The sequence below is a fragment of the Nanorana parkeri genome, unplaced genomic scaffold, assembly GCF_000935625.1.
Source record: "Nanorana parkeri isolate BGI_ZX_2015 unplaced genomic scaffold, ASM93562v1 scaffold784, whole genome shotgun sequence".
In the NCBI taxonomy this organism is placed as follows: Eukaryota; Metazoa; Chordata; class Amphibia; order Anura; family Dicroglossidae; genus Nanorana; species Nanorana parkeri.
In genome coordinates, this window is record NW_017307052.1 from 250,552 (window position 1) to 265,591 (window position 15,040).

Sequence of the window (15,040 nt, forward strand, 5' to 3'; positions counted from 1 at the left end):
GCCAGTAAATGGAATCACTCACTTTGTCTTGAAGGACTTCAGGTGGTGATCATGCAAAAGGTATTCTCACCAGGGGATGTCATCGTGCATCCGCGGCCATCTAATTGACGCCTGCCGGTGGCCATCTTGGTGATGGATGCCGGCAGAGAGAGGAGGGGACGTCACCCGACGGGATGAAGTGTGCCGCCGGGTCCCCTCCTCTCCCCTGACACTGTCGGGCTCTCGGTCCCAAAGGCGTCCCAAGGCCGGATGACACCCCACCGTGACGTCATCGCGCACACGCATTGTGATGTCACTCGCATGTGTGATGACATCATATCGCATGCGCGATTATCTAATTGACGCCTGCCAGCGGCTATCTTATGTTATGTGTGCCGGCAGAGAGAGGTAGGGTCGTTCATGCGGCGGGATAATGTATGCTGCCAGGTCTCCTCCTCTCTCCTGACACTGTCGGGCTCTCGGTCCATGACCGGGTGCCCACATTTTTAGAGGGGGTGACACCAAAATTACTGTCAGCCATTTTGGTGTCACCCCTCCAATGGTGTCACCCGGGTGCAGGCCCACCCCCCTTGTGACGCCACTGCTCGGTCCATGACCGAGCGCTCGACTTTTTAGAGGGGGTGACACCAAAATGACTGTCAGCCATTTTGGTGTCACCCCTCCAATGGTGTCACCCGGGTGCGGGCCCACCCCCCTTGTGACGCCACTGATTCTCACCCACCTTGTCTGAGGAATCTCATTATCTCTGCAGAATGTTTTCATAGTTAGAAAGCAGCAAAAGGAATGAGACTCACATAACCCCAGCAGGAGAACTGAGATCTGTTTTGGGGACACTTTTGAGGTCCCTGAGACACAAGATACTTGGGTATTAAAGTGAAGGTTTGAGGGTGGCATCCCTGTAGTGTTCCTCACCCATTATAATAAGAAAACTCCCTTTGAGTTCAGTAACATGTACATCCCCAATATATAAATATATGGATCCTGAACCATGTGTTAGGGATACAGGTTTGTATGTGTGGCTGTATACAGTATCTGTATGTCCCTTCTATATGTCGTGCATATGTTATATCAAATCTCGCATATTTGTTGCTCATTATGTTATTTTGCTGTTATACAGCATTCTGAGTGTTTGTTTGTTTTTTCTGTATTGCTTTAATAAATGCTTTAAAAACATTGCGACAGTCTTCAGTATATATTTCCAAGTGACTTGTTATTAGCTTAGCCATGACAACGCCGTGAGATAGATCTTCAGCCAACAGCAGATAGGAATGCCATTTCTTCTCCTGTTCCAGTCAGTTACCTAAAGCTGGACTCCGGGCTGAGCAAATATGGTCTAAATACCACATTATGGCCACTGGATGGCGCTGAGGAGCATAGGAGAGAAGCATTTATATATATATATATATATATATATATGGACACTAGATGGAGGGGAGGAGCATAGGAGAGAAGTATTCATATATATGTGGCCACTAGATGGAGGGGAGGAGCATAGGAGAGAAGTATTTATATAAATATGGACACTAGATGGAGGGGAGGAGCCTAGGAGAGAAGTATTCATATATATGGGGCCACTAGATGGAGGGGAGGAGCCTAGGAGAGAAGTATTCATATATATGTGGCCACTAGATGGAGGGGAGGAGCATAGGAGGGAAGTATTTATTTCCTGTGCTCCATCTAGTGGCCGTATTGTGGTATTTTCCTGATATTACATTTCACTTAAATGTACTAAGAACATTTTTTTTTTGCTCTCTTGTTCACACAAAATGAACCTTCATAAAGATTTGTAGGGTGAGGAGTTCTGTGATTTTGATTTTTAAAAAAAATAAACAGACCTCTTGGTGAGCTTTGTGTATTAGTTCCAGATCTCTGCAGTAACTCATTTGCCCCATCCTGTAATACAGAGCGGTCACTGCGGCTCTCTCTCTTTATGCAGGGTGACCGGTCTTGTCTCCGCCCCTTCAGTAATAAGGACCGGTCACTGCTGCTCTCTCTCCTTGTGCAGGGTGACTGGTCTTGTCTCCGCCCCCTCCTGTAATAAGGACCGGTCACTGCTGCTCTCTATCCTTGTGCAGGGTAACTAGTCTTGTCTCCGCCCCCTCCTGTAATACAGAGCGGTCACTGCTCCTCTCTCTCCTTGTGCAGGGTGACTGGTCTTGTCTCTGCCCCCGTCAGTAATAAAGACCGGTCACTGCTGCTCTCTCTCCTTGTGCAGGGTGACTAGTCTTGTCTCCGCCCCCCTCCTGTAATAAAGTCCACCCACTGCTGCTCTCTCTCCTTGTGCAGAGTGACTGGTCTTGTCTCCGCCCCCTCCTGTGGTTTTCAGCAGGGAGTCTGTACTGGGTGGGGCCTGCTGGGTCCCTCCCACAGCTCTGCTCAGGCTATGTCCAGCACAGCATTATGTCAGAGACACATTTACAAGGTAATATCCGGGTTTGCAAAGCATTTGAAGCACACAAGCTGGACTTAAGAAAAATATTTCAATGAAAGTTCAGATTCAAAGTTCATCTGAAGAATACACATGTGATCTGTTGCAGCCTCTCAGTCCTCAGTTTTGGCGGCTGCATTAGTTTTCTTTTTTCCCAGTCTCTTCCTGTATTTCCTCCTGGGGATCCTGCCAGTTACACACTTCCTGTCCTAGGGTGACAACGCTCACACAATGTACACTATCGATGGAAGAGAAGCGTTGTCACTTCAGGGCGGTACAACAAAACCCTCCCCTCCTACATAGAATGGAGGGGTTCTAAGGATATTCTTATACCGGCTGTTGTCACTGGTACAGAAGGTGAAGTGAATTGAAGGACGTCCACCATCATCTAGCTTTGTCCTCCCCAGCCTGGCTGTCCCTGGCCCCGCCCCTTTCATTCATAGGATTTCAATTCTTTCAATCATGGAGGCTTAACATCACATGTGGGGGGCGTTACTTAGGGCGGTCTGCATGCAAATACAACCTGTCCAGGAACACCCACTCCTCCAGATGGACACCCGCCCACCAAGGCATTTTGATATTTGCATAACTCCTCCCATAAGCCAGCCCACTGCTTCCATCATCGCTAAGGGCTGTTGAGAGAAGTACTGAGGCAGGGTGCAAAAATGTTTTCAGGAAGCTATGTAGAGCACCCTGATGGCTCCCACCACCAGCCATGTGCTGAAAGCGCCCTCCATAGATCCAGGTATAACAATCTGGAGGTGAGTGGACGGGCTCCCCATTCCCGGGATTGCCTGGTGTATGGTAATTTGTAGAGCGTGCATGTTGACGCCAACAATTACCTGATTCGGCATGTGCATGGCAACCTTGCCAGCCGATGGCATCTGCAGCCACCCATACACATGAGATCTTCATCCAAGCCTTGGAAAAGCAATGACTGCAGATCTGTCTCTTGTATACGATGAGATTGGACGTATTCTGCGCGGAGAAGCGCGGGGAACCCTGAGAGGAGCATGTGATATGAATCCAAATAACCCCCAAAAATGGAAATGTCATAAAACAATCAGAATAATACAATGTAACCATACAATGCAATGTGGTCACCCAGCTCTGTACACAGGAAGTCTCTGCACACGTAGGAAGTCTCTGCAAACGCAGGAAGTCTCTGCACACGTAGGAAGTCTCTGCACACACAGGAATTCTCTGCACTAGGAGTAGTTGGTGGATTACTCACCCCATGTGCTGTCCTGGGGGCTGGTCTCCTCCTCACTCTATACAACATGAACATTGGCAGGCTGGGAGCAAAAAGCGACTCTGGTGGGACTCGAACCCACAACCTTTGAATCTCTCCACCAACTAGAAGTCCAATGCGCTATCCATTGCGCCACAGAGCCCCGTGCAAAGCCATCACACTCCTCGGGCTCATGTACTTCACTTCCTGTCTGGAGTTCACAATGTTACTTTTCTTTTTTTACCTGTTACACTTCTTATCAGAAATGTCTGCACCCCACTGACCCCCCCACAATGATCCTTCTATAGACCAGAGGGAAATGTAGTGAGCAGAGAGGCTCATGTGATGGATGGAGTAGAAAGTTTCTAAACGGATTAGACATCAATCTGCTACAGAAGAGATCCCCAGGAATACTGAGTGACATTGTATGGGGTACATTGTGATACAGGAGAGGTGTGGGGGTACACTATGATACAGAGAAGGTATATAGAGAGGTATAGGGGTACACTGTGATACAGAGGAGGTGTATAGAGAGGTATAGGGGTACACTGTGATACAGAGGAGTTTTAAGGGAAGTATAGGGGTACACTGTGATACAGAGGAGATCTAGGGGTACACTGTGATACAGAGGAGGTATGGAGAGAGGTCTAGGGGTACATTGTGATACAGAGGAGTTATATAGAGAGGTCTAGGGGTACACCGTGATACAGAGGAGGTATATATAGAGAGGTATAGGGGTACACTGTGATACAGAGGAGGTCTAGGGGTACACCGTGATATAGAGAGGTATAGGGGACGGGGTACACTGTGATAAAGAGGTGGTATATAGAGCAGTATAGGGGTACACTGTGATAAAGAGGTGGTATATAGAGCAGTATAGGGGTACACTGTGATACAGAGGATGTATGGAGAGGTATAGGGGTACACTGTGATACAGAAGAGGTGTATAGAGAGGTATAGGGGTACACTGTGATACAGAAGAGGTGTATAGAGAGGTATAGGGGTACCCTGTGATACAGAGGAGGTAGGGAGTGGTGTATCACTGTTAAATAAGTCCCATCAATGATGTCAGTGGGAGCAAAAATGAGCCCTTCCACTGGTGGTCACTGTTCAGTGGCTGTGATATTTACCCCCCTCCATTGGAGGTCAGTAGCTGTGATATTTACCCCCCTCCATTGGAGGTCAGTGGCTGTGATATTTACCCCCCTCCATTGGTGGTCAGTGGCTGTGATATTTGCCCCCCTCCATTGGATCAGTGGCGTTGCCTTTCGAGTTGGTGGTCAGAGTTTTCTTACGTGACTCCCGGGTCCCTGAGGAAGCCACCTGAAGGGCCCCCTGGAAACCTGACTCTCTAATACATTAAAATGCCTCTAAACCCAAAACACAAATCTAATTAAATTACACTTTTCCCGTCCTGAGACGCGGCGGGTGACGAATCTTCTTTTTCTAGAATTTTCTATCTTCATTTTTTGTTGATCCCGCCAATAACACCCTTCCTGTCCCAGCGTGACAACACTCCTTCACCATACCGCACCTGAACAATGGGAACCAGATACAACTACACAACCCCTCCCTTATTCCACATAACATACAGAGGCGTGGTTCTGAAGTACACAGAGATAGATGACAACATGATATGAGTCAGCAGAGAACACAGGAAGTTGTCAGCTCGCAAGATTTCTGTGAGGATCAACAGGTACACTTTTAACTTATCGCTGACTCCCTCCATTTTGTACAGCGCTGCTCAAACTGAGGCAATTACTGTATTCAATATTGTTACTTTGCACATCACAAGCTCCTTCCTTCTATATACTCAATGGCACCGGTGACGTCACGTGAATTCACCATTGATCCCTATGGTTCTCAGCACAGTACTAACAAGGTAGCGTGGCCGAGCGGTCTAAGGCGCTGGATTTAGGCTCCAGTCTCTCTGGAGACGTGGGTTCGAATCCCACCGCTGCCAAGTGTTTTTTGTGTTAGTTTTTCAGATCACTGATATGTTTGAATATTTCACGTTCACTTTCACCGATTCATGTATTTCTGATTTATTTCGAGAGTTTCAAAACTGAAAACTGTATCATGTACATGTAATGCATCGTAACATAAGACAATACAAAGTATCCCCGACCTTTGTTTTATTTCCAGTGATGGTTTTGCAGCTTTCATAATTTTTCTCCCATTAAAATGTTTAAAACTTTTTAACTTTATAGTGTAATATCCGTTAATAAATACTGGGCGAACACTTTTTTACACTTCACTCTTCGGTGGCGGTGCTACTGCAAAATAAAAAAGGCTAGCGGTAGCGGCCATGTTATTGAAGACCTCATGGCTGTGGGGACAAACTGTAGAGGTCTCGCTGCTCTAATGCCCAAGGATCATCTCGCGAGATCTGGAAGCGGTTTCTGTAACAGTATTAGCCGCTTATTGTTGCTAGGCAACGCATGGTGAGCGGGCCGCGCGGACAGGTAATGGTGAAGCCTCGGTTTATGATATTTATAGGTACACTCGGTGGGTCTTTGTGTACTTATAGTGTCCGAAATATGTATGAATTTTAGTTTTCTTTCCTGCTCTGCACATTACCATCATAACCTCATTGGTGTGTTGTGGGAAAGTAAAGTTCTGTTGTTGGGGGTGCTGGACAGAATTCACCTCAGGACTTATGAATGATCGCCCATAGCAACAAGGTAGCTTCCGATTCTGTAGTGTTGTCAAGGAACCTGGGATGCTTGGTTGGTTGCTATGAGCATCAATACTTGTTACTGTTATTGGACAGGATTTACATTGCGCCGCTCTATATTTACAATATAAGGAAGGCATTACAGTTACAATACAAATCAAGACAAAAGATTAGGAGGACCCTGCTCCCGAGAGCTTACAATCTAAAAGAAAGAGTCATGTGGTACAAAAGGTAATGCCTGTGAGGGGTTGAAGTGATGGAGAAAGTAAACGTTCAGTTGTCGGGTGGGGGTGGGATAGGCTTCCCTGAGATGGGTTTTCAGGGATCCCATAAAGTCGGGACAGATTAGGAGATAGATGGACAGGTTGGGGTAGGGTGTTCCAGAGGATGGGAGGGGCTCTAGAGAAGGCCTGGAGGTGAGGAGGGATGTAGAGAGCTGGAGGTCCTGGAAGAAGTGAAGAGGACAGTTTGGATGAGAGAAGAGGTTAGTGATTTCAGCTCGGGGCAGTGTGAATGGCTTTGTATGTTGTTTTTAGTAGTTTGAGGTTTATTCGTTGGACGAGCGGGAACTAATGGTGCGATTGGTGTAGAACTGCAGGGGACAGAAGCCAGTGGAGGGATTGGTAGAGAAGTCCGGTTGATGGAAGCCAGTGGAGGGATTGGCAAAGAGGCGCGGGTGATGGAAGCCAGTGGAGGGATTGGTAGAGAAGTCCGGTTGATGGAAGCCAGTGGAGGGATTGGCAAAGAGGCGCGGGTGATGGAAGCCAGTGGAGGGATTGGCAGAGTGTGGGGGGAGGGAAGCCAGTGGGGGGATTGGTAGAGAGGGCAGGAAGGAAGCCAGGGGAGGGATTGGTAGAGAGGACAGGAAGGAAGCCAGGGGAGGGATTGGTAGAGAGGACAGGAAGGAAGCCAGGGGAGGGATTGGTAGAGAGGACAGGAAGGAAGCCAGGGGAGGGATTGGTAGAGAGGACAGGAAGGAAGCCAGGGGAGGGATTGGTAGAGAGGACAGGAAGGAAGCCAGGGGAGGGATTGGTAGAGAGGACAGGAAGGAAGCCAGGGGAGGGATTGGTAGAGAGGACAGGAAGGAAGCCAGGGGAGGGATTGGTAGAGAGGACAGGAAGGAAGCCAGGGGAGGGATTGGTAGAGAGGACAGGAAGGAAGCCAGGGGAGGGATTGGTAGAGAGGACAGGAAGGAAGCCAGGGGAGGGATTGGTAGAGAGGACAGGAAGGAAGCCAGGGGAGGGATTGGTAGAGAGGACAGGAAGGAAGCCAGGGGAGGGATTGGTAGAGAGGACAGGAAGGAAGCCAGGGGAGGGATTGGTAGAGAGGACAGGAAGGAAGCCAGGGGAGGGATTGGTAGAGAGGACAGGAAGGAAGCCAGGGGAGGGATTGGTAGAGAGGACAGGAAGGAAGCCAGGGGAGGGATTGGTAGAGAGGACAGGAAGGAAGCCAGGGGAGGGATTGGTAGAGAGGACAGGAAGGAAGCCAGGGGAGGGATTGGTAGAGAGGACAGGAAGGAAGCCAGGGGAGGGATTGGTAGAGAGGACAGGAAGGAAGCCAGGGGAGGGATTGGTAGAGAGGACAGGAAGGAAGCCAGGGGAGGGATTGGTAGAGAGGACAGGAAGGAAGCCAGGGGAGGGATTGGTAGAGAGGACAGGAAGGAAGCCAGGGGAGGGATTGGTAGAGAGGACAGGAAGGAAGCCAGGGGAGGGATTGGTAGAGAGGACAGGAAGGAAGCCAGGGGAGGGATTGGTAGAGAGGACAGGAAGGAAGCCAGGGGAGGGATTGGTAGAGAGGACAGGAAGGAAGCCAGGGGAGGGATTGGTAGAGAGGACAGGAAGGAAGCCAGGGGAGGGATTGGTAGAGAGGACAGGAAGGAAGCCAGGGGAGGGATTGGTAGAGAGGACAGGAAGGAAGCCAGGGGAGGGATTGGTAGAGAGGACAGGAAGGAAGCCAGGGGAGGGATTGGTAGAGAGGACAGGAAGGAAGCCAGGGGGGGGATTGGTAGAGGGGGCAGGAAGGAAGCCAGTGGAGGGATTGATGGAGAGGGGTGTCAGACACTAAGCGGTTGGTAAGATGGATGAGTTTGTTGGCAGAATTCATGGTAGACTGAAGGGGGTGTGGCCAGTGTAAGAGGTCGGCCAATAAGCATGGAGTTTCAATAGTGGAGACTAGAGATAACGAGGAAGTGAATTGATATGTCGGTGGTGTCATTGGGTAAGAAGGGGCGAGTTCTAGAAATGATATGGGCGCGAAGAAGAGCTCGGAGTCCAGGATCTTGAAAGTTTTGGGTGTCATCAGCATAGCGATGCTATTGGAAGCTTTGGGAGGTTGTCAGCTGACCCGGGGGGAGATGTAAATGGGGAATAGAAGGGGTCTGAACACAGAGCCTTGAGGGACCCTATAGAAGGAGGAGTCAGATATTTTCTTACATTAGTACTCTGGATATTTGGGCACAGGTCCTCTTTATGTGACATACATGTGGATATGGTGCAGGAATCACGTGCCGGTGCTGGAACAGTGAGGTGGCTCTTCTTATATTCTTCCATGTTCTTGTTATTGCAGATCCCACGATGACCGTCATCAACAGTCTGATTCCATCACGATTTCTGACGCTCTTGGCTCACCTGGTCATCGTTGTCACAATTTTTTGGTCGAGGGTGAGTGTCTATCTTATTTGGAGGCCACCCCTATCACTATCAGCTGACAATCTGTGGCAACTGGAGGGTGTGCTGACAAGTAATGGGATATGTCACATAAACTGTCACATGGGGCTTGTTCCTGCGCGCTCTTCACATGCTGTGGGACTACTTGGAAAATAATCCTTACTGCACTTGCATTGGTTAGTCTCCCCATGTCCCGCTGTGTGTTCTCTACTGGTTGGGGGAAATCGCTGTCACATGACCTTGAACAGATTCAACGTTCTCTTGGACAATGTGTTGCTGTTAAGCTCCAACCCCTGCGCCATGAAGCCCCACTCAACTCACAAACCAGCATGTAAAACAACTTGTCTCACCACTAAGGATAATAACAGAGGTTTGGATACACGTCTTCTGCAGAGGATGTGAAAGCCGCACTGCCACGCCAAGGCACCTCTTATAGTGCGGTCCTAACTCTAAACTATGAGAGTCTCCATCTTGGAGCACATGGGGGCAGAAGATTTCAAATTTCGCACCCAATTTTTTAAAACAACTTGGTGAGACAAGTTGTTTTACATGGTGGTTTGTGAGTGTGCCATGATGCCTTTCTACTGTTTTGTTGAGTGCGTTTGTTTTGCTATGAAGCCCTCAACCCCTGCGTCATGAAGCCCTCAACCCCTGCGTCATGAAGCCCTCAACCCCTGCGTCATGAAGCCCCAATTCGCTGCGCCATTAGGCCCCACCTCTATCTATCGCCCCACCTCTATCTATCCTTATTCTCAAGCCTGCTCCAGGAGGTTAGTTGAAGGGGGGTGTTGTCCCTTACATTGGTAATCATTAAGGATGTGCGGAATAGAGAACAAGCCACTGGGGCAGACGAATGTGCGGATCACATTGACACAAGCGAGGTGATGTCACTGCACTTGCATACCATTGTTTACTTCTTGTAGGGGTAAACAACGCAGAAGCCTGTGCATTGCACCCGCGACACACTGATTGCGGTTGCAATGCTCTGCAGGCTTCAATGCAAACATTTAATAAATGTTCATTTTTTTATTAATGTGAGAAAAATGTATTACACTTTTGCTAAAGTGAACTATGACTTCAGCACTAGGGCCCCTAGATGGGGCTGAGGAGCATAGGCAATTCTTATACAGAACCTGCAGTGAGACACAGAGGCTGCCACCTGGGTGACCCCCTGCTGATATTTTTTCATTGTATGCGCTCTTTGATTGTTTTTTTTTTTCCTGTGTCAGGTAACATCATCAGTTCATTTATTGAACTATATTGTTCTTCCCTCTAAGTTGTTCTTCCATCTTTTTACAATACATTTTTTCTTTTCAGTTTCGGTTGTCTTCTATGCCTCCTGCACCCTAAAGGTTTTTCATCTCCCTTTTATCTTGCTCCCCTTATATTAGCTCAAAGAGATCAGAGAACGCTGTGTATGATTTTATATTTAACCATCAAACCTTTTTGTTTTTTTCCTAGGAAAATAACGTTTTAGCCTGCCTGCCTGTCAGTTATACACAGGATCAGTACAATGCAGCGGACACTGAGTAAGTACTGCACCTCCCACTGCAGGGTGACACAGACAGAAGGGGGCTATGAGTCTGTCCTCCTCCTGCAGGGTGATACAGACAGAAGGGAGCTATGAGTCTGTCCTCCTCCTGCAGGGTGATACAGACAGAAGGGAGCTATGAGTCTGTCCTCCTCCTGCAGGGTGATACAGACAGAAGGGAGCTATGAGTCTGTCCTCCTCCTGCAGGGTGATACAGACAGAAGGGAGCTATGAGTCTGTCCTCCTCCTGCAGGGTGATACAGACAGAAGGGAGCTATGAGTCTGTCCTCCTCCTGCAGGGTGATACAGACAGAAGGGAGCTATGAGTCTGTCCTCCTCCTGCAGGGTGATACAGACAGAAGGGAGCTATGAGTCTGTCCTCCTCCTGCAGGGTGATACAGACAGAAGGGAGCTATGAGTCTGTCCTCCTCCTGCAGGGTGATACAGACAGAAGGGAGCTATGAGTCTGTCCTCCTCCTGCAGGGTGATACAGACAGAAGGGAGCTATGAGTCTGTCCTCCTCCTGCAGGGTGATACAGACAGAAGGGAGCTATGAGTCTGTCCTCCTCCTGCAGGGTGATACAGACAGAAGGGAGCTATGAGTCTGTCCTCCTCCTGCAGGGTGATACAGACAGAAGGGAGCTATGAGTCTGTCCTCCTCCTGCAGGGTGATACAGACAGAAGGGAGCTATGAGTCTGTCCTCCTCCTGCAGGGTGATACAGACAGAAGGGAGCTATGAGTCTGTCCTCCTCCTGCAGGGTGATACAGACAGAAGGGAGCTATGAGTCTGTCCTCCTCCTGCAGGGTGATACAGACAGAAGGGAGCTATGAGTCTGTCCTCCTCCTGCAGGGTGATACAGACAGAAGGGAGCTATGAGTCTGTCCTCCTCCTGCAGGGTGATACAGACAGAAGGGAGCTATGAGTCTGTCCTCCTCCTGCAGGGTGATACAGACAGAAGGGAGCTATGAGTCTGTCCTCCTCCTGCAGGGTGATACAGACAGAAGGGAGCTATGAGTCTGTCCTCCTCCTGCAGGGTGATACAGACAGAAGGGAGCTATGAGTCTGTCCTCCTCCTGCAGGGTGATACAGACAGAAGGGAGCTATGAGTCTGTCCTCCTCCTGCAGGGTGATACAGACAGAAGGGAGCTATGAGTCTGTCCTCCTCCTGCAGGGTGATACAGACAGAAGGGAGCTATGAGTCTGTCCTCCTCCTGCAGGGTGATACAGACAGAAGGGAGCTATGAGTCTGTCCTCCTCCTGCAGGGTGATACAGACAGAAGGGAGCTATGAGTCTGTCCTCCTCCTGCAGGGTGATACAGACAGAAGGGAGCTATGAGTCTGTCCTCCTCCTGCAGGGTGATACAGACAGAAGGGAGCTATGAGTCTGTCCTCCTCCTGCAGGGTGATACAGACAGAAGGGAGCTATGAGTCTGTCCTCCTCCTGCAGGGTGATACAGACAGAAGGGAGCTATGAGTCTGTCCTCCTCCTGCAGGGTGATACAGACAGAAGGGAGCTATGAGTCTGTCCTCCTCCTGCAGGGTGATACAGACAGAAGGGAGCTATGAGTCTGTCCTCCTCCTGCAGGGTGATACAGACAGAAGGGAGCTATGAGTCTGTCCTCCTCCTGCAGGGTGATACAGACAGAAGGGAGCTATGAGTCTGTCCTCCTCCTGCAGGGTGATACAGACAGAAGGGAGCTATGAGTCTGTCCTCCTCCTGCAGGGTGATACAGACAGAAGGGAGCTATGAGTCTGTCCTCCTCCTGCAGGGTGATACAGACAGAAGGGAGCTATGAGTCTGTCCTCCTCCTGCAGGGTGATACAGACAGAAGGGAGCTATGAGTCTGTCCTCCTCCTGCAGGGTGATACAGACAGAAGGGAGCTATGAGTCTGTCCTCCTCCTGCAGGGTGATACAGACAGAAGGGAGCTATGAGTCTGTCCTCCTCCTGCAGGGTGATACAGACAGAAGGGAGCTATGAGTCTGTCCTCCTCCTGCAGGGTGATACAGACAGAAGGGAGCTATGAGTCTGTCCTCCTCCTGCAGGGTGATACAGACAGAAGGGAGCTATGAGTCTGTCCTCCTCCTGCAGGGTGATACAGACAGAAGGGAGCTATGAGTCTGTCCTCCTCCTGCAGGGTGATACAGACAGAAGGGAGCTATGAGTCTGTCCTCCTCCTGCAGGGTGATACAGACAGAAGGGAGCTATGAGTCTGTCCTCCTCCTGCAGGGTGATACAGACAGAAGGGAGCTATGAGTCTGTCCTCCTCCTGCAGGGTGATACAGACAGAAGGGAGCTATGAGTCTGTCCTCCTCCTGCAGGGTGATACAGACAGAAGGGAGCTATGAGTCTGTCCTCCTCCTGCAGGGTGATACAGACAGAAGGGAGCTATGAGTCTGTCCTCCTCCTGCAGGGTGATACAGACAGAAGGGAGCTATGAGTCTGTCCTCCTCCTGCAGGGTGATACAGACAGAAGGGAGCTATGAGTCTGTCCTCCTCCTGCAGGGTGATACAGACAGAAGGGAGCTATGAGTCTGTCCTCCTCCTGCAGGGTGATACAGACAGAAGGGAGCTATGAGTCTGTCCTCCTCCTGCAGGGTGATACAGACAGAAGGGAGCTATGAGTCTGTCCTCCTCCTGCAGGGTGATACAGACAGAAGGGAGCTATGAGTCTGTCCTCCTCCTGCAGGGTGATACAGACAGAAGGGAGCTATGAGTCTGTCCTCCTCCTGCAGGGTGATACAGACAGAAGGGAGCTATGAGTCTGTCCTCCTCCTGCAGGGTGATACAGACAGAAGGGAGCTATGAGTCTGTCCTCCTCCTGCAGGGTGATACAGACAGAAGGGAGCTATGAGTCTGTCCTCCTCCTGCAGGGTGATACAGACAGAAGGGAGCTATGAGTCTGTCCTCCTCCTGCAGGGTGATACAGACAGAAGGGAGCTATGAGTCTGTCCTCCTCCTGCAGGGTGATACAGACAGAAGGGAGCTATGAGTCTGTCCTCCTCCTGCAGGGTGATACAGACAGAAGGGAGCTATGAGTCTGTCCTCCTCCTGCAGGGTGATACAGACAGAAGGGAGCTATGAGTCTGTCCTCCTCCTGCAGGGTGATACAGACAGAAGGGAGCTATGAGTCTGTCCTCCTCCTGCAGGGTGATACAGACAGAAGGGGGCTATGGGTCTGTCCTCCTGCAGGGTGATACAGACAGCAGCGAGCTATGAGTCTGTCCTCCTCCTGCAGGGTGACAGAGACAGAAGGGGGCTATGAGTCTGTCCTCCTCCTGCAGGGTGATACAGACAGAAGGGGGCTATGAGTCTGTCCTCCTCCTGCAGGGTGATACAGACAGAAGGGGGCTGTGAGTCTCTCCTCCTGCATGGCAATAACTATCTCCTATTCCTGCAGGTTGATTGTGGCGCTGTCGGTGACATTGGGGATGTTTGTCATTGAGCTGGCTGGTTTTTTTTCGGGAGTGTCCATGTTCAACAATACACAGAGCCTTCTATGTATCCTTTGTACAGCAAGTGTATGCAATGTAAATAGACTTCAGAGTGATATGAACACACTGTTGGTACATGTTGCAGATCTGTGTGTCTTGTGAAGTACTTCTTAGATTTTCCTTGGCCAGGGAGAGCAATTAGATCAATTTGGTGCTGAGATCAGCAGTCAGGGCCATCATTATATCATGGGGCCCCATACAGACAGTCCCCCTTTCATTTTGGGGAGCCCAGCTGACATGACATTCCAGAGCAAAGCCAGTGTGTTTCTCCACCAGTGTTACTTGTAAGTGAAGATGAGGCTGGAAGAAGAAGGTATTGTGCCGCGGCTTATCTATAAGGCCGGTTATAGATTCATGCATGTACCATCTTTTCTAGTTTGACTATTTTTGGCTGTGGGGACGCACTGGGGTCCCAGCGTGCATTCTAGATTGCTGGGCCCTCAGTGCGTCCCAGCACCTTATTAGGAGGAGTTGGCTACCTCCAGGTACACCTGCATGTAATTTATCGACTGCATTAATATGCTCACACTTGGAGGCTCGTACACATAGAGTTAGGACCACACTTTGCAGAGGTGCCTTGGCGCGGCAGTGTGGCTTCTACATATTTTTGGCCAAAAGTTTGTGCAACTAAAACCTCTGATTTTAACGCATACTGTTGACAGGGCTACTTGTTTGGTTGCAGGCTGGCTGGCAGGTTGAGGCTGGGGAATTTTTGTGTTTTGTATTGTGCCGCGGCTTGCAGGCAGACCTCTCCCTATTGGTATGCTAATAGAAGTGATGATGGGGATGTCTCTGCGCCCCGGTTCCCCTCTTTTCTTGTATTCTCTCCAGCCTGCCTCTCTCTCCCCTCCTTCCCAACAACAGCACAGTGCATCCACCGATCCCTTCCCTCGGCATCACGTGGCATGTGACGACAGCTGTCAGTAAAGCCGCTCTAGCAGAATTTCAGTGTTCACATCTCTCTCTCTCCTGTGTGTACTGTGTATGCGCTGGCCGGACCCTATTGATGAG

General features: G+C 49.8%; 1 protein-coding gene and 2 non-coding genes across 4 annotated transcripts in view; 2 read left to right on the forward strand and 1 right to left on the reverse strand.

Annotated features, from left to right (window-relative positions):
- Positions 1-3,737: 3,737 nt before the first annotated feature.
- TRNAR-UCU lies at positions 3,738-3,822 on the reverse strand. The gene is given in 2 exon segments: positions 3,738-3,773; positions 3,786-3,822. It is a non-coding gene; the product is annotated as a tRNA-Arg (tRNA).
- A 1,718-nt stretch (positions 3,823-5,540) lies between these two features.
- TRNAL-UAG lies at positions 5,541-5,622 on the forward strand. The gene has a single exon. It is a non-coding gene; the product is annotated as a tRNA-Leu (tRNA).
- Positions 5,623-6,050: 428 nt separating this feature from the next.
- TMEM107 (transmembrane protein 107) overlaps positions 6,051-15,040 on the forward strand; it is a 17,478-nt gene continuing 8,488 nt past the window's right edge. For both annotated transcript variants that reach the window (XM_018564813.1, XM_018564812.1), the window contains exons 1-4: positions 6,051-6,119; positions 8,898-8,996; positions 10,464-10,531; positions 13,936-14,036. In XM_018564813.1, coding sequence (XP_018420315.1) covers positions 8,910-8,996; positions 10,464-10,531; positions 13,936-14,036 — 256 coding nt within the window. In that variant the 5' untranslated portion in view covers positions 6,051-6,119; positions 8,898-8,909. The remainder of the gene's footprint in view (positions 6,120-8,897; positions 8,997-10,463; positions 10,532-13,935; positions 14,037-15,040) is intronic.